Source organism: Anolis sagrei, chromosome 5, assembly GCF_037176765.1.
Source record: "Anolis sagrei isolate rAnoSag1 chromosome 5, rAnoSag1.mat, whole genome shotgun sequence".
In the NCBI taxonomy this organism is placed as follows: Eukaryota; Metazoa; Chordata; class Lepidosauria; order Squamata; family Dactyloidae; genus Anolis; species Anolis sagrei.
Genome location: NC_090025.1, coordinates 151480663 through 151502872, shown reverse-complemented (window position 1 = coordinate 151502872; position 22210 = coordinate 151480663). Strand labels below are relative to the sequence as shown.

Sequence of the window (22210 nt, the reverse complement as noted above, 5' to 3'; positions counted from 1 at the left end):
CAAACTTGGCATTCTGTTAAATGTCCTTTGAGCAGTAGCTGACCACTTGGAGTGCCTCTGGTGTTGCTATAAGAAGGTGCATGTGGCAGGGCTCAGATTGCATTGCAGTATGTGGTCTATGGTTTGCTCTTCTCCACACTCGCATGTCATGGATTCCACTTTGTGGCCCCACTTCTGAAGGATGGCTCTGCATCTTGTAGTGCCAGAGAGCAGTCTGTTCAGGGCCTTCCAAGTTGCCCAGTTTTCTGTGTGCCCAGGAGGGAACCCAGTGATTCCAGCCATGAAAGCCTTCGACAATACATTCAACATAATGTAGTTTGTGACTGTCACCAAAAAAAAAGTTTCTGGAGTATAACTACTACTTTCAAAGTAAGTCAGTGTTTCTCAACCTGGGGGGCAAAAAACCCTGGGCCTGGGGGGTTGTGAAGGGGTGTCACGGGGTCACCAAAGACTATCAGAAAACACAGTATTTTCTGTTGGTCATGGAGATTGTGTGTGGGAGGTTTGGCCCAATTGTATCATTGGTGGGTATCAGAATGCTCTTTGAATGTAGGTGAACTATAAATCCCAGCAACTACAACTCCAAATGTCAAGGTCTATTTTCTCCAAACTCCACCAGTGTTCACATTTGGGCATATTGAGTATTCGTGCCAAGTTTGGTTCAGATCTATTATTGTTTGAGTCCACAGTGCTCTCTGGAGGTAGGTGAACTACAACTCTAAAACTCAAGGTTAATGCCCACCAAACCCTTCCAGTATTTTCTGTTGGACATGGGAGTTCTGTGTGCCAAGTTTTGGTTCAATTCCATCATTGGTGGAGTTCAGAATGGTCTTTGATTGAAGGTTAACTATAAATCCCAGCAACTACATCTCCTAAGTGACAAAATCAATTCCCCCCCTTCCCCAACCCCACCAATATTCAAATTTGGCCATATTGGGTATTTTTGCCAAATTTGGCCCAGTGAACGAAAATAATAACAATGATGATGATAATGATGATGATGATGGAGAAACATGCACTGGCAGATTATGTGAAAGGCAATCAATAACCAACATTGAGGAAAGTCAATAGTAGTAAACTGTTTCAAGTGTAAAACACAAAGAGTGAATACCGTAAAAACACAATCCAGAGCAGAAGACAAAAATGGCAAAAGAAGGCTCTGCATAGACAGTTCCTGGGAAAAATTGAGAACCAAATTGACAAAGAAAAAACATGGCTGTGGCTCACAAATGGAACTCTGAAAAAGGAGACAGAGGGCCTGATTCTGGCAGCCCAAGAACAAGCCATTAGAACCAATGCCATCAAAGCCAGAACTGAAAAGTTGATGACAGATCCCAAATATAGACTCTGCAAGGAAGCAGATGAAACAATAGATCACATCCTCAGCTGCTGCAAGAAGATCGCACAGACTACAAGCAGAGGCATAACACCTTTGCTCAGATGATTCAATGGAACCCGTGCCAGAAATACCATCTGCCTGCAACAAAGAACTGGTGGGATCACAAACCGGAAAAAGTTACAGAGAATGAACACCTCAAGCTACTCTGGGACTTCCGAATTCAGACAGATAGAGTTTTGGAGCAAAATACTCCTGACCTCACAATCATGTACAAAGTGTGGATTGTCGATGTCGCAATCCCAGGTGACAGCCGGATTGAAGAGAAACAACTGGAAAAGCTGACATGATATGAGGATTTAAAGATCGAACTGCAAAGACTCTGGCACAAGCCAGTCAAGGTGGTCCCAGTAGTGATCGGCACACTGGGTGCAGTGCTTAAAGACCTTGGCCTGCACTTAAACACAATTGGCGCTGACAAGATTACCATCTGCCAGCTGCAGAAGGCCACCTTACTTGGATCTGCACGCATCATTCGCCAATACATCACACAGTCCTAGACACTTGGGAAGTGTCCAACTTGTGATCCAATACAACAGCCAGCAAAGTGTCTGCTGTGGACTCATCTTGTTGTGTTTCAAATAATAATAATAATAATAATAATAATAATAATAATAATAATTCCACCCTATCTTCCTGAGGGGACTCAGGGTGGATTCCAACATAACAATGGCAAACATTCAATGCATAAATAAAGCATCCTGCATATGAGATATTTACATTATGAAAATACATCCTGCATATCATAACAGTACGAAAATTACAGTTAGGAAGTAGCAACAAAACTAATTTTATGGTTGGGGTCACCACAACTAGAGGAACTGTATTAAGGGGTCGTGGTATTAGGAAGGTTGAGAAACACAGTCGTTGAGTCTAAACCAGGCATTGGGTGTTTTGGACTTCAACTCCCACAATTCCTAAAAGGAGAGCCAAAGTTTGTCAATGTGTGGTCTAAACCAATTCAGTCTCACAACCTCTGAGGTGCTTGCCATAGATGCAGGCGAAATGTCAGGAGAAAATGCTTCTAGAACATGGATATATAGCCCAAAAAACCTACAAGAAAAAACCAGTGATTCCAGTCATGAAAGCCTTAGACAATACATCAATTCAACCTAGTTTGTGGCAGCCACAAAATGTCTGGAGTATAACAACTGCTTTCAAAGTGAGTACAGCCCAATTAAACAGGAAATAACTCTTTCAAACTAGAAACAGGAAACTTTTCAAAGTTTGTTAGGTAGTGTAATGGTTCTAGCATTTCTTCTCCCCTATGATTGTATCTGCACTGCCTTGGAATCCCCCTCCCTCGGTTCCTAAAGGCTTCCTTCCTCCAAGGCTGGAACTGGGCAGGCCTCCAAAATAACAAAACAGAGAGCCCCAGCGAGGAGGCAGGAGTTCAAAGTTAGCAACGGGTTGCACAACTTCGACGCTGGGTGACTATTAACAGGCGGAAAGTGCGGCGGGCGGAGGAGGCTGCCCCAGGGAGACGCGGGTGGATGCCGTCCGCCTCTCTTCGGGTCCGGCCATGGCTCCCTTCGGAAGGAACCTCTTGAAGACCCGCCACAAAAACAGGTAAAGGTGCGCCTGAGACGTGGGAGGTCTGAACTGGGGAGATACCTGCGGGTAGGTTTCATTTTCACGTGATCCACTGAACTCCGGTTCTCTGCAGAGAGAGAGAGAGAGAGAGGGAGAGGGAGAGAGGAGGCCGTCCCTCCCTGGTTCCAACAAGACGCCGAATAGATTATTGATCAACATTGACATTGAACTTGAAGAAGATGCCTAGGAGCTGATCAAGAGCCGGGGTGCCTCGTTTCCCTCTCTTGTTCCAGAAAGAGAGAACTTTCCTTCTCTTTCTTCTGGCTCTGCTCCTTCAGGAAAGCGTGCATTTGCACCAGGCAAGGGTAAACTTGGACCCTCTAGGTGTTTTGGACTCCAACTCCCACCATTCCTAACAGCCTCAGGCCCCTTCCTTTTCCCCCTCAGCCGCTTAAGCGGCTGAGGGGGAAAAGGAAAGGGCCTGAGGCTGTTAGGAATGGTGGGAGTTGGAGTCCAAAACACCTAGAGGTCCAAAATTTCCCCATGCCTGAGCTACACTATAGAATGAATGCAGTTTGGCAGCATTTGAACTGCCATGGCTCAGTGCTGTCTGATCCTGGTAGTACAAGGTTTTTAACCTTCCTTGCCAAAGAGTACTACAACTCCCAGGATTCCATAGCATTGAGCCATGGCAGTTCAAGTGGGGTTAGACTTCATTAATGAATATGCATCCAGGGAGAAAGCTTTCCTTTTCTTTCTTCCTACTCCACTCCGCCAAATAATGCTATTGTGTTGTGCAGATTTTCATGGCTAGAATCACTGAGTTGTTGTGAGTTTTCCAGGCTGTTATAGCCATGCTCCAGAAGCATTCTCTCCTGACGTTTCGCTTGCACCTATGGCAGGCATCCTCAGCAACATGCAAACAGCAGGGGAAACCCAGGCAAGAAACAATCAGGGCCAACTAATCACCTCCCAACAAATTATTATTATTATTATTATTATTATTATTATTAATACCCCACCATCATCTCCCCAGCTTACATGAGGCCAAGCCCAGCGATACATTACAGCAGCATAAAATAGAAACAACCAAATAACATTACAATAAAAATAAATAAACCAATCAAGTAAAATAAACAGTACAAAATAACATAATGAAAAATGAAAGAAAATAAATAAAACAAAGAAAAGAAAAAGAAAAGAAAAGAAAAACAAAGGATTCCCCAGGCAGTAGGCAGCTAGACCTTGAAGCTGCAAGGCCATTAAATGCTAATCAAGGTAGCCAATTGCAACATTGACAAGCATCTATGGCAGGCATTCTCAGAGGTTGACGCTTCAGTGGGAAACTTAGACTCCTCCCTAAACTACAAACCCCAGAATTCTGCAGGAGGCAGAAACCAGATTTTAAGTGGACTTTGGCAGGCATCCTCAGAGATTGAGGGGTCTGTAAGAAACTAAGTAAGTGGAATGTCCAGGATACGGGAAAGACCTCTTTGTCTGCTTGAGGTATATGTGAGTGTTGGAATTGGCCACCTTGATTAGCATTGAATGGCCTGCAGTTTCAAGGCCTGGCTGGTTGCTGCCTGGGGCAATCCTTTGTTGAGAGGTGTTAGCTGGCCCTGATTGATTCTTGTCTGGAATTCCCCCCCTTTTTGAGTCTTACTCTTTATTTACTGTTCTGGTTTTAGAATTTTTTAATACTGGTAGCCCAATTTTGTTCAGACAAGAGTTTTTTTCCCCTACCCTGGACAAACCACACTAAAAAAAAGTCCACTTAAAATCCGATTTCTGCCTCCTATTGAAGGCTCCTCCCGAAACTACAAACCCCAGAATTCTGCAGGAAGCAGAAACCGGATTTTAGGTGGATTTTTCTCTCTCTACTGTGTTGAGATCCAACAGACCTCTCAGCCTCTGAGGATGCCTGCCATAGATGTGGGCGAAACGTCAGGAGAGAATGCTTCTGGAACTTTGCCATACAGCCCAGAAAACTCACAACAACCCAATGCTACTGTGCTTTTCAAAACATTCTGGAGACTGGATTCAGCCGGGCGTTCATGGGAAGCAGCTACACTGTAGAATGAATGCAGTTTGACTCCACTTTTAAGTGCCGTGGAAACGTGGGAGTTGCAGTTTTACAAGTTCCTCCGCCTTCTCTGCTAAGGAGTGCCTGGTGCCTCATCAAACTACATCTCTCATGATCCCATAATGCCATGACACCATCCCGAGTGGGAGATCCCTAGCCACCAGTGTTGCAGCGCCCCTCTTCCGAAAGGGAAATACATGCCAAGTTCCTGCGCGAGGCAGTTTGGAAGAGTGGATTGGAAGAGGGTGTTTTCCGAAGGGAAAGGGAAGCCGAGCGGACTTCACTGGCAGGATCAATCCCTTCCCGTCTCAACTTTCCTGAAGTTTGTCTGAAACTTGTCAAGGATCAAACTTCGCTTTTTCCCCAGGCAACTTTTCACTGTAAGTTTGCTAAACTCAGAGGGAAAGGCGCGTGGATGTTTGTGTGTGTATTTTAATGAGTTCATCTGCAAAAGTTGAAAGCTACTTTGCATTCTGGTCTGTTCTCCTGGAGGGAGAGAAGTCTTCTGTTGTTTTGAATTCTGTCGCTAAGTTCCTATCCGACAGGACAACAACAACAAAAGTGTAACTTCCCTTTCGGATAATAGAGGATTGTAATGCAAGGTCTTTCTTTTCCTTCCCACTCACTTCCAGGGGGTCTTTTGCCCTCATCGCCCAGATAATCAGGCTTGCTCCTACTCTTCCTTTGCCAAATATTCTCAGGGGAGGGAAATGCATGCTTGGGATCTGTGATTATTTTCAACTGCTGGTGTGGCTTTACAGTCTGAAGTGGAAGTAGCTGAGATGTAACCTGATAGTTTAGATGTTGCCTTGGAAATGGCAGTGACTTAACAGTGGATGGGCAGATAAAGTTGGGGTACTTTGGTTTGTGGTCTCACAAACTCTTCTGTTGCCATTTTGACTAGAGGTGTGTTTGGTTCCTGCACTTTTACTATGAAGTCTTTCGCTTCCCAATCTGAATCTGTGTTTGTTTTCTTGTGGCTCTGCTTATTTCCCTCCCTCTACACTTGGGTACTGGAAATCTGTTTTAAGGGTTGTTGTGCGTTTTCTGGGCTGTATGGCCATGTTCTAGAAGCATTCTCTCCTGACGTTTCGCCTGCATCTATGGCAGGCATTCACACAGATTGTGAGGTGTGTTGGAAACTAAGAAAATGGGGTTCATATATCTGTGGAATATCCAGGGTGGGAAAAAGAATTCTTGTCTGTTTGAGGCAGGTGTGAATGTTGCAATCGACCACCTTGATTAGCATTTAATGGCCTTGCAGCTTCAAGGTCTGGCTGATTACTGCTTGGGGAATCCTTTGCTGGGAGGTGATTAGCTGGCCCTGATTGTTTCTTATCTAGTTTCCAACAAACTTCACAACGGGTTGTTGTAGGTTTTTCGGGCTATATGGCCATGTTATAGAAGCATTCTCTCCTGACATTTCGCCTGCATCTATGGCAATCATCCTCAGAGGTTGTGAGGTCTGTTGGAACTAGGAAAATTGGGTTTATATATCTGGAATGACCAGCGTGGGACAAAGAACTCTTTTCTGTTGGAGCTAGATGTGAATATTTCAACTGACCACCTTGATTAGCATTTAATGGCCTTGCAGCTTCAAGGCCTGGCTGATTACTGCTTGGGGAAATCCTTTGTTGGGAGGTGATTAGCTGTCCCTGATTGTTTCTTACCTCGTTTCCAACAGACCTCTCAATGGGTTGTTGTAGGTTTTTCGGGTTATATGGCCATGTTGTAGAAGCATTCTCTCCTGACGTTTCGCTTGCATCTGTGGCAAGCATCCTCAGAGGTTGCGAGGTCTGTTGGAACTAGGACAATTGGGTTTATATATCCTACCCTGAGCATTCCATAGATATATAAGCCTTTGACAATACATCAGACTTTACAACCTCTGAGGATGCCTGCCACAGATGTGGGTGAAAAGTCAGGAGAGAATGCTTCTGGAACATTGCCATATCGTCTGGAAAACTCACAACAACCCAGTGATTCTGGCCATGAAAGCCTTTGTCAATACATTAATCTGTTTTGAGTTCTTTCAGAGCTACATTTACATTTATAAGTGATAATGAGTGAATAAGGTCAATGGTGAAAGTAAAATAATGGAATTGCTGGTTACTCTTTTCAGTAGTAGAGGCACGTAGCAATAAGAATGTGTGTTCAGAAATGTGGCTGAAGACAAAATAATTATTTCAAATGTTTTTCTGTGGATATTCAAAAGGCAGAAAGTGAGCTCTGATCATCTTATGACAGTTACCTGGGATGAAGCCTCATGGGACACCATGACATTTATTTCTGGGTGAATATGCGTAAACATCAAGTTTCAAAGGCTTACTCCTGATTGCTTTTCTGGAACCGAATGCTGGAGAGAAAAGAAAACAGAGAAGTTGGAAAAGCAGTTTTAAGAACTTTTTCTGGAGTTATGTATATATGTGTGTAGTTTGAAATAAGCAAGATGGCAAAATGTACCACCTGTTTTTCTGGGAAAGGAGTATCAGTCCTCAACTTTCTAATGGGTTTGTTTTGTTTTTGCTGTCTCATTGTGGTGAATAGTGGAGAGCAAGTACTGGCACAATAACAGAGGGCAGCAACACAGACAAAGACACCCTTCATTGCATTACAGTACTGGAACCAGAGGGGCAATTGTGTAAGTTTGTTCCTGGTAGAGATCTGTGTCTCATCATTCAAGGGCTGCCAATGGAGACGGCAAGAGGATATTGTGCATCTGAAATGATGCAATGAGATAGGGCTTATTGTCTTGCACTTTCTGTCTTTGCCAATCTAATTGAAATCTTGCCCTGAGCAGGGTCTGCCTGTCAAACTTTTAATTGGTATCTTTGAGCTATTGGATAGGAAGTAGACATTTCTGACTCCCTGTTCCCAGTTTTGGACTTAAATATAAACACTGCTTGTGTGTTGTTATGGCTAGGTGTGTACAAAATCTCATACATGTTCATTTGAAATCAACAGAAGTGTTGTGAGGCCTGTTGGGAAGTTAAGTTAGCCTCATAATACTAAAGAAGAATTCATAGAAATAAATAATCATAACAACAACAACAGAGGCATAACATCATTACTCAGATGATTCATTGGAACTTGTGCCACATATACCATCTGCCTGCAACAAAGAACTGAGGGGATCACAAGCTGAAAAAGTCACGAAAATGAAAATGTCAGACTACTCTGGGACTTCTGAATTCAGACTGACAGAGTTTTTTTGAAGCACAATACTTCTGACCTCAGGATCGTGCGGGGAAAAATAAGTATGGATCCTCGATGCTGCAATTCCATGTGACAGCAGGATTGACCAGAAACAACTGGAAAAGCTTACACAATATAAGGATTTAAAGTTAGAACTGTAAAGACTCTGGCACAAGCCAGTCAAGGTGGTCCCAGTGGTGATCGGCACACTGGGTGCAGTGCCTAAAGACCTTGGCCTGCACTTAAACACAATAGGCACTGACAAAATTACTATCTGCCAGCTGCAGAAGGCCACCTTACTCGGATCTTCACGCATTATTTGTCAATACATCACACAGTCCTAGACACTTGGGAAGTGACTGATGTGTGATCAAATACAAAAGCCCGCATAGTGATCTTGTTTGTTGTGTACTAATCTTGTTATGTATCAAATAATAATAATAATAATAGAACTTTATTTATAGACCACCCTTTCTCACTGAGGAGACTCAGAGTGGTTTACAACACAAAAAACCAAACATTCAATGCCCAGACAAATGTAAAAAATTCAATTACAATAATGCAATATAATAAACATGATAATGGCAGTGAACGTATTGTATTAAAATGGATGTCAAAATGAAAAACAAGATACAAATAATCACATAGAAACAGGTTACACTAATCATATACTCAACATGAAAACATCTCATATACCCCAAAGCTACCTTTATACCGTACACTTTCCATATATATATATATATATATATATATATATATATATATGAGATACACAAAGTGGAATTGAGAATGTCATCAGTATTTTATCTCTTAGTTGCAGACAATCTTGCTATATTATTATGGTAACAGTTGAATTACTTCATTGAAGTAAAAGTGGAAACTCACAAGTGTTTGTATAGTCAGTAAGACTTAGGCCTCATCTACACTGCCAGCGTAGACTCATAAAATGCAGTTCAATGGAGTTAAACTGCATTATTTGAGTCTCCACTGATCATATAATGCAGCTTCACACTGCATTATATGGCGGTGTTGATAGGGCATTGGTTCATGTAAACTTGTTGGATTTTTAAAAATAAAAAAAATCATAACATAAACAGGCCTTTTCACGCTATGCAGCTACACCACTGGATCCCACTCTAATTGCCATGGCTACATCTTGTGGAATTTGGGGTTTTGTATCTTAGGGAGGGTCTATGGCTCTCTGCCTGAGAATTCTAAGAACCCTTTTCTAAACTTCAGATCCAAGGTTCCATAGGATGTTACCATGGAGTTAAAGTGGAATATTGGCACTATAACTGTGCAGAATAGAAGGGACCTAGCTCCAAAAGTGCATTCAGCCAAGGATTTGGATGGCAACAATAAACAGTTGGATACTGTTGGGTAGCATATAAGCAGGATATGAAAATCAGATTTTTTTTCTTTATTTGTGGTCATCTGGTGTTCAGAAAGATCCTGTTGGTGTTCCCAAAGGCTCCATGTATTTATCATGAGTTGAATAGTTTGTTGTTTGTGACCATACATTGAGATGGAATTGAGGGTCCTTCTTACGCTTAGTCATAAGAACATTAGTTGTTTAGAATTTGAAGTACAATTGGTCGCATACTGGCAACTTGTTTATGTAAGCGACCACATGCAAGTGATCCACATTACACCACAGGGACCATGGAAACACATGAAAGCAGGAATTAGAACTGAAGAAAGATTTCGGAAAGGCGCCTAAGATAGCAATGATTGTATGTCAAAGCAGGGTTGGATAACTAGTGTTCCTGGGACACTTTGGAAGCCAAATGGACTACCAAAACCACATCCATCACCTGGAAATAGATAGAAGTGGCCTTTTGGCTTTGAAAAAATAGGCCATGCAATCTAATTGAAAAGTGAATTGCTGTTGCTGGAGGTTTCATCAAAGGCAATTCATCCTATTTTGGCCTGACGTGAGGTGATCCAAGATGTCTGGAGGGGTCAAAACCTGTAAAAGCAGTCTCGTGGATCAGCAAATTGGCCATCTTGTCCTTTGAATTAAAATGATCATCTAGTTTTTCATTTTGAGTATAGAATGCTTGCTTAGAGTTATTCAGTGGGTTTGTGTGTTGAGCTATAACTCTCTGCTTATTCATGTACACCCCCCCCCCCCAAAACCGGGTGACCTTGAGCACATCAACTGCAGAGGAAGTCAAAAACACACCCCTTAGGAATAAATCTTGCCAAATAGTGACAAATATACACAAAAAGAGAGTGTGAGGGCATGCCAACATTCTTACTTGGTGTTACTTATATAAAATGGCAAGATCAAAGTTTGCTTTTTGATTTTTTTTTTCATATTTACAAACCATTGTTGGAAAAATCCATGGGAGTAACATCCATGGATATAGAGGGTTGACTGTATTGTATTTTCTAGTGAGTTTTGTCTTCTCATGATGTGCCCAAAGTACGATTATCTCAGTTTAGTCATCTTGGCTTCTGGGTAGAATTGAAGTTGATTTGCTCTTGGATCTACTTATTTGTCATTTTGGCAGTGCTTGGTATTTCCATAACTCTCCCCAATGCCACATTTCAAGTGACTCCTCGAACTAGCATATTTTGTGCATCTACATACACACAGAAATATGTTTCTGTGTTGTCTGAACACCGAGGCTGTATTCTATACATCTGAAGCTGTGAGTTGTACTCTAGGATGGTTCTGCTGAAATAAGTAGGTTCACTTCAAAATTGCTACAAGACTATTCCTGTCACCCTGACTTAGCCTAACATTATTTCTTATCCTCTCTATCAGTGGTTCTCAACCTGTGGGTCCCCAGATGTTTTGACCTTTAACTCCCAGAAATCCTAACAGCTGGTAAACTGGCTTGGATTTCTGGGGACACCTGGGGTCCTACAGGTTGAGAACCACTGCTTTCACACAGCAGATTAAAATCTGGATATTTGTAGACTGCACGCCCTTCTTATATGGGCTAATCTGTTAGGAATGTTTGTGAGAATGATACAATATTCAAAGGGGTCTTGCTAAAGAATTGTGTGTCTTTCTGTCCAATCTTAACATGTTGTTTATACAAACAGTCAAAACTCTGCAGGAGGTTAAATCCTTTCCAACATGAATATTCTGGCTTTGTGCAGTATAGGTAAAATGTGCTGGAAATGAATGTGGTAAAATATGTACCTGAGATTTCAGTATGACACTATGCATCTTTCCCTCTAATAGCAAGGATCCTGAGAGTGAAGGAAAACATATTTTAAAGCAGGGGGAGGCACTGAGAAACAAGGAAAAAGTGCTCACATTCTCAGGACCCCCACCCACATTTTTCAAAAGTTAAACACATCCAGCGCTGAAAGCTTAGATAATCCATAGCCATGGAATTACAAATTCCCAATGTGAGGGATCTAAAGACTAGTAGCTATAATGAAGTTTCCTAGAAGAGAGTTTTATAGACTGGCCACTGCAACATTTTGGAGCCCCCAGTGATGCAATGGGTTAAACCCTTGTGCTGGCAAGACTGAAGACTGACAGGTTAGAGGTTCGAATCTGAGGAGAGTGAGGATGAGCTCCCTCTGTCAGTTCTCTGGTAAACTCCCTCTGTCAGTTTACCATCCCACAAGGATGGTAAAACATCAAAACATCCGGGCGTGCCCTGGGCAACGTCCTTGCAGACGACCAATTCTCTCACACCAGAAGCAACTTGCGGTTTCTCAAGTCACTCCTGACATGGAAAAAAAGTTTTGGTACAGGTTCTGCACATTCAATATAAAGTTTAAATTAACTATTCATCAGAAGAGGCACTAGTACACTATTCTGCTAATGTTCTTGGATGCAGAGGAAATTACCTCTTAATATCTGCAAAGAAATGATCATGTATCATATTACATGGTCTTGGTTACATGTTAACATGAAAATGCAGTTTGGATAAGATGAAACAAGCAAGAGCATCCATTTGCAGTGTAACAGAAACACACTTATACCATGCCCCGAATGACTTGCTGTATTACAAAAAGTACATTCCATGTTTGAAGAATGAGTATAGCAGTCCAGTGTACTGCCACATCTGTTTTGTACTTTCCTAAGTATGATGTTCATGCTTTTGAATAAGCATGCACACAATCAAGGTGCACTTTGACAAACATTTTTCAATCTCTGCATATTTGCTAAAGTAATCCTCAGGTAGAGTAGTCTCTGAGGCAGATCACAAATATACAGGTTTAACATCCCTTATCCGGAATTAGAAATCCGAGATACTCTAAAATCATCCATGTGGTTGGCAGAGATACTCGAATTTATCACATGAAGGAGGTAAACAGCATTGAAGGAGAACAGTCCTTATCTCATGATGCTGTGTGCACCTGTTGTTGATCTGCTTCCTTCCCATGATAAACCTAGTACTGTTGTTGATGAGGGAATCCTCCAATAGCTCAGATCATGCTACTTTTCCATCACTTACCTGATAGGATGAACCTCTTCCACTTCTGTGTTGGCATGCTGACACTAAAGTGATGTCAAGGAGAAGATTCCCCCCTTGTCTCACTCTTGCCACATGCCCTTCACTATTTCCAAAGCAGTATTTCTGCTTTAATTTAATTTAATTTTATTAAAAAAACTTACCTGGATTTGTGAACTTGCTTTTAAAAAGTGCAGGAGGATGGGCTTACGTAATGTAGTAAGTATAAACATAGGCCCATGGATTGGCAACTTGGCACAGTTGCATAAATACAGAGAAATGTGATAGTGAGGGTGCTCACCCCAGTATGTTGCCACTATTGGTGATCACATGACAGTTGTGGAATAGTGGCTTCACGCAATACAGTCCTAACAGGTTTTCTTTCTTAAGGTTCAATGTAAACAAACTTTGTTTTATGCACAAAATTATTTAAAATACTGAATAAAATTACTTTTGGGCTAAGTGTATATGGTATATATAAGAATAAATAAATTTTATGTTTAGATTTGGGTTTCATTATGGGTGCAAAAAAGCCACTTCTGGTCCCACGCATTTTGGATAAGGGATACTCAGCCTGTATCCATTTCTTTTAATGGTTAATTATTTACTCCTTTAGGAAGTTAGGCAACAATTTCATTCCAGCAGAGTAAATTACAGGATAGATGACTCACACATGATGCTACACAATCCGGAGAAAGAACAAGAGTTCGGTTACATGCAAGGTTACCATTTTCAGTAGAGTTAAGAAAATGCAAATCAGTCAAGGAAAGTTAGGAAATTTGTGGTTAAGATATATTTGTATAATGTATTTTTGGGATACCACTGCAATAGAGCAGATGGCACTTTCTCAGCTGGAGTAATGTATCGGCAACATACAGTCCCAATACATAAATATCCAATGTTTTGATTAAATTACAATTAAATGTTTTTATTGGTGATAATAATAACAATAATAAATTTACAGCAGTTTATTATGGAAAGGTTGATTGGCTTCTTGAAACTGGGCAATATGAAAATGCAAACAAATTGAAAGCAGTTTCAATTGATCTGAAAAATGTGATTAGTTTGGTTGAGATAAAAAAATAAGTATCAGTGATTCCTTCTAAGCAGTCTTGTAAACTCTAGCCCTTCTGGGTCTAAGATAGCCTTTGTCCTGGACTCAAGATAGTTGTCTCCTACTCTAGAGGATTCAGGGAAGCATTTTAGTTGTGTGTGTGTTTTTTTTTAAAAAAAATAGAAAAATAAAAAAATTCTGGGAGAGAGGTTATGGAACTGTGGTCTTCCAAGGTCCGTTGAGGGGGATATGTGGGTTTCCAGAGTTCAAGTGCCTATATCTGGTTAAGATATTTTATTGTTTTACCCCTCTTTCTTGCTGTCATGATATTTTGAAACACATACATTTCTTTACTTAACAGTTGTGGTTCAAAGACACTCACATTGAAGCTCCTATCTCCACATCAATGCATTTCGGCACAGCCCAGTGCTTGAACCTGTAGGGAATTCATTCTAAACCACAGGGATAATAGTGAATGCATGGATAAAAACCGCTGTGAGTCGCCCTCGGGCTGAGAACAGTGGTATATAAGCAAAGTAAATAAATAAATAAATAAATAAAAAGATTGTACTGTACTCGGAGTTTTAAACAATTTAACAAAGCTTTAATATAATGTAATGTCTGCTATGACTTTTTTTAAAATTAAGAAACGCCTCTTTTATTAGTCAGAGATTGATAAAAGCTTGTTAGGGAAATTGAAAATGGAAGGTTTTGTGCTAAAAGCTAATGGAAAAGATAGAAATATTAACTGTAGAAATAGTCATCTCTTAACGAGTGATTGTGCTTAGCTGGGAGAACTAAAATTCAAAATTATATCCTATGGACTGATAACACAGATAAATCTGAACAGAATCCTTTAATGTATTTTTCCTTTTGATTCTATCCCATAAATTTTGTTATCCATATTGTATGTGTGTATCAGAGTAGTATCATTATTTGCTGGCTGTTTTGATATGCAATGCTGTTACTAACTTTAAAATCCAATGTAAAGATATTTTGCTGAAGGGCTTGAAATTGCTGCTGAGTAGGCCAAGGAAGGAAGCAGGACTCCCCAAGAGTTTGTCCTAGTCATCAAGCTAAGCCATCTGACTATGGGAGCAAAGAATGAAATAACTCCAGATGAACCAGACTTTAAGTTGCTTCAGGAACTCTCTCCTTTTACACACTGGCTGGTGCACTAAAGGTTCTTCCATCTGCCTATCTGCTTTGCTGCATGGAAGACTTCAGGCATGCCCACCATGAGACCTCTTGAATTGAGCTGTAAATTTTGGGAGTCTTTTCCCAGATGATGAAGAGGTCAAAATGAGAAGGGAGGAGAAGAACCACCCCCTTTTTGCAGTAGTTCTCCTCATTTCTAGAGGAATGAAGTCAGAAGGCAGTGTTGGGACATTTTTGTTTGTCACTCTGACTGTGGGCCTGTGAATCCCCCAGAGATCAGTTTTGTCCCCTGTGCTGTTGAGAGAGATCATTTGGAGTTTAAAATCAGGCAACTGTGAATTGTGCTTGGCAGACTGACTTGAATTTAAGATTTCAGAATATGTGAGATCGTTCAACTATTGTGACCTGATAGGTATCCCACTCACTTTAGTGGATTATGAGGTTTTCCCCCATAGAGCTGGGCTCCTGTTCCAATCTATATTGAACTGTCAAGCTGTGGAAAACCCAGTATCCACATACAGGTCATTGCACAATACCTCCATGTTCTAATGCAGTTTGGTGAACAATGAGGGAGGTTGCTGGAATGGAAATGATGTAACCCCTTCAGATGTTGTTGGACTACACATCCCAGCAGTCTTAGCAGCATAGCTAATGGTAAGGATTATGGGAAATTCCAGCCCAATAATTGTTGGAATGTCAAATTGTGGCCCATCTCTAATTTATAGTGACAACCTTGATGTACTGGCCTGTGTGTTAACTTTGCCTGAATGTGATCAGTAGTCTACCAGGCATCTTTCAAGGCTCTTGTATTTATGGATGAACCATTTAGTAGGAGCTGAGTACTTAAGATAGTACTTCTGTGGTTACTGACCAAGTAATGTTCTTAACCAAATTTTAATTCCATTGAGGGCAATTGCATTACATCATTGGAACTTGTCTGAGTATTGACTTGACCCAATTACCATTGATTCAGTGAGTCTCCTCTAGAAGCTTATTAACAGTTGGATTGTGAGTATATTTTAAGATTGGCAGAAGATGACCAGTTTATGACACAGACATGGTTTGTGGCATTGTGACTTCAGAAAGGGATTTCTTGGTGGTTACTTGGGAAAGCATTGTTGGCCTCCATGCTTCTTAGATTAGACTATTAATATGTCTACATGTCTAAGGAAACCTGACAAAATTCACCATAAATCAACAATTAGAAATCATATGTAAAATATCTAAAAAGCACCAGGTATAGTAAGGCAGGGATAAAGCAAACTTCAGAGAATTCTCCTAAGCCATGATAGTGGTTTTCTTTTAACACAAATCAAATAAAAGCAATGCATGCAACATTAGAGAGAAATGTATCTAGAGAGAAATAGATCTTTAATTGTTATTTACTTTCATGTTCCTGGATGGCAATATAGGTGTGACCTTCACATCTGGATTCCACTGTGTTTATTATAATTATGAGTTACAGTTTCCTACATGGATGGATGGAATATAGTTTTATGGCTGAAAGGAAGCACAGTGTAGCTTCCTTTCTTTAAACAGACAACAGAGAAGAGAACAGTAATAACTGGTAAAAGGCTTGCAGAAGAAAATGCATCTTGAGTTTATTCCCAAGATAACATCCATATTACTGCAAACAACCTTAGCCACTGCCTCTGAGGATGCCTGCCATAGATGTGGGCAAACCTCAGGAGAGAATGCTTCTGGAACATGGCCATACAGCCCAGAAAACTCACAGGAACCCAAACTTAGTCTTCAACAGAAGCCTTGGGAATGAACCTTGTTGAGCTCTGTGAGATTTATTTCTATTTAAACCTCTAGTTTGAGGAAAGACTTCCTTGTGGAAGTACTGAAGTACAGTTGGCCTTTAGTATCTGCCAAGGTTAGTTTCCAAGACTTTCCCATCCCCGCTCATCTGGAAAATCAAAATCCGTGGATGCTCAACTTCCATTGTATACAGTGATATAGTAAAATACGTCCTTTATATAAATTGACAAAATCTAAGTTTGATTTTTGGAACTTGTTTTTTAAAATACATATTCAAGATGTGGATAGCAGAATCATGGCTACAGAGTACATCAATATGGAAAGCCTATTGTATCCATAGAAAATCCAAAGGCAGTTTACAGATCAGCAATCAACAAGTTCCCAAAAAGAAAAAGTACTTGGCTGTTGTGAACATAAGACAATATACAAAACAAAACCTGGAGCAGTCGGAATGTCTGCTGAAAATAGAAACAGAAAAAAATGTATGAACATTTTTATCTAAAGTTTGATGCCAGGCTAATGAGCAGCACACTGTCTCTAAAGGGATGGAGCTTTTCCAGTAAGACACTTCCTGGTGATCAGGCAGAATTTGGGCGTCTGTCTGCAGTCAAGCAGGGTCTAGTCTGGCAACCTATGAGTAATAATTAGTTAGGCCAAATTGTCAAGTGCTGCAATGAACAGATGGAAATAAGCTGTCTCTCTATGTTTAATGATACACTGCAAAAGAAATTACACATGATTTCAGGTAATGATTTGGTTTGCAAGATTCTAAGCTTAGGCTCCAATTTAAAAACCTGTTCATTATAAGGAGGTCTGTTTCACCTTTTTTTGAAACATGCTCCTTTTCCATGTGTCCGAATGCTTAAGAACAACTTTTCCAAATGTTCCTATTGCATGAATGTATTGTTCCGAAATTTCAGAAAATGTAACAGTGAATACAGTTATATGCAGAGTTTGTTTTATGTTGTTTCATTGTAGCTACATTCTTGCATTGTAAGAACTTTTCACATAATTGCATGAAGTTGTTAACCTAATTGTCACTTTGTTTTAAATTACTCCTGTTTATTTCACTTACTGTCAGCAAAATGTGAACTTCTGACCACTGACAGGGACAATACCAATTAACTTTATGCGGTTCTACTTTTTCAGCTGATTTTAAAATGTTCCAGTTTCTCTTGCCTTTTCCCACATCCCGCTTTTGTCCTAAGACTACTCTACTTACTGGAAACTGACTTTAAAAGTATAGAAGTGATTTGCACTCAGCTAGAGAAAAAGATGGAATAATCTTATCCTTCTCTGTAGTCTCAGGCAAATACAGTATAAACTGCTGTATGCTCTTCCAGCCTATGTATTCTTCCTCGTTAATACTTTTTGCCATTTTGACCACACAATGATGTTGCTGGGAAACATGTGTGATTTATTTCCTCTACAAGATACAGAACAGTGTTTGAAAGCCTAATTTTAGTTGAGTGTGATCTCTCTTTCAAAATTCATTTCCAGTAAGCGTTAGCACATAACAACTACTACTACTACTACTTTATTTTTATATCTCACCACCATCTCCCTGAAGGGACTTGGGGCAGCTTACATATGGCACAAGGGTTAGGGTTAGAGTTAGGGTTATAAAAATAAAACATGTTCTGATAAGAAATCAGCATTTGAAAGGCTTGTTAAATAGGCCAATTTTCTGTTTTTAAGAAGAACCACTGAAGATTTTTCTGCAGAGTTCACTGTAAACACTGCACAACAGATTTGTGTAAATCAACCACCAGGTGACATTCAAAAAACCTTTAGCATTGTCAGCTTTTGGGGTACCCCACCATTGCGCTAAGGGGACACCATTTGGTCAATGTCTGCAGTTTAAGTGCCCTTCTCCATATGCTGTAAAACTCAGAAGTAACCAGGTTAAAAAAAAGGGTGTGTGTGTGACTAAATCACATTTAGCTAAACTGCAGGAGGGATCGGGTTAAGAGCTAAAAAGTATGTTAAAAAGATGCGCTTAAAACCCAGTTCCACCTTTAAAGAGCACACCTTTGCATGACTATATCCCTGCAGTCATGCAGACATGTGCTTTCCTTCCCTTTCCCCTGGGTGAACTGCTCCAGTGCATGTGTGCTTTTAAAAAGCCCCAAACAGCTGATCGGGCTGGCAAATGGGCATGCAAGTTGTTAAATGAAGCACAAATGAAGAGTAATTAGAAATCTCTGAAACTTTAACACTAAGATCTTAAACAGAGGTTGAATTAAGAATTGGGAGAAGAAAAAGATCCAACGGAAGCTTTTTAAAAATTCCCTCCATTATGCACTGAACCTCATTTGAACACATGCAAATCTGCTTGTGTTTATAGTAAGATATTCACATGTGCACATATATGGTCCAGAGTATACCGGAGATAATTGTTTTAAAAAAACTTCCACTGTATGTTCCCCATCTGCCCTCCATCTGCTACAGATGAAGATTGTGAAGATGGTGGAGTCTATATCCCGGGTCTGATCTCTGTGTGGACCTGCTGTCAGGTCCTGGGATTTTTTGTCTTAGATTTAAAACATGGATTTTGGTGCTGTCTGGAAGCACTCTAAGAAGCAGTGATATGTAGTACCATTGGTAGTATGGATAACTGGGCAATAAAGGATGGAAGTATGTTATTCCCAGATCATTGCCTTTTGACTGAGGCAATGGACTAAAAGGCTTATTCAGATATTCTTTTAATCTATTGAATAAATATGTAAGGAGATTAGCTCTATTGGCATCAAACTGTCAAACATAAGACTTCCACACTGAAAAATCTGAACGTTTCTTTGCTCAGATGTTTCAGATTGCTTTACTGTATATTCTCCAGCTACAATATACAATGCTGTTCAGCATAAACATGAGAAATGCATTGCTTAAACAGTGGATTTTTCCATTTTCCAATTACTTGGTAGGTAATATTAAAATGTGCATATTGACCAAATAAAAGCTTTTATAATGTTTATAAAAAGAAGGACTCAATTTTGCTGTTATTATGTTAATAATCTAACATTCTGAGCTGTTAGTATTAGTGCTGAATATGTCATAAGTAAAATGTGATTTTTTCATGCTAAGGGTGGGCTGTAAATAAATGTACAAAATGATGTAAACTCCTGTTCTAGTAATTACATCAATTCAATTTTACTCTTTTATGACCAAGTTCTGGGAGTATTGGTTGATCCCTATCCGCCACTCACCCTCCCCCCCACCCACCCACCTCCCTACCTGCAACCACTACCAGCAGCAGCTCAACAAACTGTATTATTTGTAAATCTGCAACAGGTCTGATGTGATCCAGGGGCTTGACAGACAAACCTGTCTCTTTTTGATGATATCATTCAGTTAGAAGGAAAGCTAATTGATTCATATGTGTTTTGCACTTTTATCATTCCGACTGGTGAAATGTCAGTTTTCATGTCTTAGACTTCACTGGTACACCCTAAAGTTATGAGAACATTTCAAAAGTTGAATGTGCATTCATTAATGAACACCAATTTTGTTCTGGGAAAGGTGTCTCTTTATCATTCCCTCTTTTTCTCTGTTTTTCAAAAGAGGACAAAGCAGACGGATTTACAAAATGCTGATGATGGTGATGAAAATTGTGATAGTAATATGAGTGCTTCTTTGGGCACATCTACACTGACACTGTAATGTAGTTTGGAACCAGTTTGGAGGGAACTGGTTTCACTCCATGGGTTATTTGCTTAACAGATCTGGAATGGTTTGATGCCAGGGAGGGTTACGTTAACCATGAAACTTGTCTTCAAAGCACTCTACAGTCCCATCCCCTCTTATTTCTGGGGAAGATGCATACCAGTGCTCCAAAGGCATAGGAGTAAAAAAGAGGAAAATTTCACTTAGCAGCAGTGGTAAACAATTACCCCTCCGAATGGGTCAATTAGCTCTCTGCTAACCAGCCATGATCTTGGGGCCTTTTTGGCAGCCCCTCACCCCCCGTTCTGAATCCAACAAAGCACTTGGCGAGGGCAGGTATCTACAATGTTCTCCACTTTCTGTGGAGCTGATTTTGCCCTGGGATTTGGGAGATAATGGGACATTGGAGATCTTAATTTGGATTTCCCTTCCATTTTCTTTGACGAGAGTTATATCTTTTAATCCAGTGATTCTCAACCTGTGGACCCTCAGGTGTTTTGGCCTTCAACTCCCAGAAATACTAACAGCTGGTAAATTGGCTGGGATTTCTGGGAGTTGTAGGCTAAAACATCTGGGGGAACAACTGCAGTTTAATCCATACTGCAGCATGCATTGACAGCATGCATTTTGTGGCTGCGGTAGTTTTGAGTCAGCTTGGAGTTGCATTAAATGGCCAATGTAGATGAGCCCTTTGTTCCAGACAATATCTGCTGACAATATATTCAGTCCCCTTAACAGTTTCCCTCTTTAACATTTTGGTACTTCTGAAAAGCTTGTTTTTTCTTCTCTTAATCCTTCTGATACCTCTATCTCTTACATACCTGGTTATCTTGTGGCTGAATTTCACAAACAGAGGAAATGTAAGGGAAGGTGTTTAGACAAGGGCCAGAAAGTATGACCTATGTATGGTAAAACAGGGTCAGTTAGAATATTTGTCTCCTATTCGGAAATATCAAGCTGCCTGCAAAGGAAGGGTCCATGTAAACAAGAAACCAGTGGCAGGGTGAACAACATAACTTTTCCATGTCTTCTAGTCTGAACCTTAATTTATCATATACCAATAAGTCAAAGCATTATCAAGTACATTTCCTTTTTTCCAGCAAATGAATTTAGTTGGAAAGACTAGTTCAATTTGTATACATAGTAGCAGTTTAAAAGACCATTGGGTCAATTTCAAGCTAAATTATGCAGAAGCCTATCCATTTTCTTTGTTCACTTTTGATACAAGACATTCCTACATAATCTAATTGATTAAAGGGTGACTGGAGGGCAGCCAAATTTTACTAGGGTGGATATGAGGCTGGAGCCCATACAGGTGCATTTATCAATACTGCTTTCTTTGTTACCTTGTTTGCTACACTGAGGGGAAAGTGAGAATAATTCAATAATTTAAAAATAGGGAAAGAAAAATACACATCATCTTATAATGATGGACTTATCTAGAAACTGGTGAAACACTTTCAGAACTTTCCATTTCTTTAGCACATTTCCAGATTTGCATCTGAACACTATCTTGAAATATCCTGTGTTGGATGGGGTCACACTCCCTCTGAAGACACAGGTTCGCAGCTTGGGTGTGACCCTGGATTCGTCGCTGAGCCTGGAGCCCCAGGTCTCGGTGGTGACCAGGGGAGCATTTGCACAGCTTAGGCTCGTGCGCCAGCTGCGCCCGTATCTTGGGAAGTCTGACTTGGCCACGGTGGTACACGCTCTTGTCACATCCCGCCTAGACTACTGCAACGCTCTCTACATGGGGCTGCCCCTGAAGACGGCCCAGAAGCTGCAATTAGTCCAACGCGCGGCAGCCATGATTCTAACAGGAGCGGAGCGCAGGGAGCACACAACTCCCCTGTTGCACCAGCTCCACTGGCTGCCTATTTGCTACCAGGCCCAATTCAAGGTGTTGGTACTGGCCTATAAAGCCCTAAACGGTTCCG

The 22210-nt window shown here is 40.6% G+C and overlaps 1 protein-coding gene across 2 annotated transcripts in view; it reads left to right on the top strand.

Annotated features, from left to right (window-relative positions):
* The first annotated feature begins 2777 nt into the window (after positions 1-2777).
* RASSF9 (Ras association domain family member 9) overlaps positions 2778-22210 on the top strand; it is a 39004-nt gene continuing 19571 nt past the window's right edge. The window contains exon 1 of one of the 2 annotated variants that reach the window (XM_060777368.2): positions 2778-2965. In XM_060777368.2, coding sequence (XP_060633351.2) covers positions 2919-2965 — 47 coding nt within the window. In that variant the 5' untranslated portion in view covers positions 2778-2918. Of the gene's footprint in view, positions 2966-4916; positions 5393-22210 lie in introns of those variants that run through there. The other variant, XM_060777369.2, reaches the window with a different exon arrangement.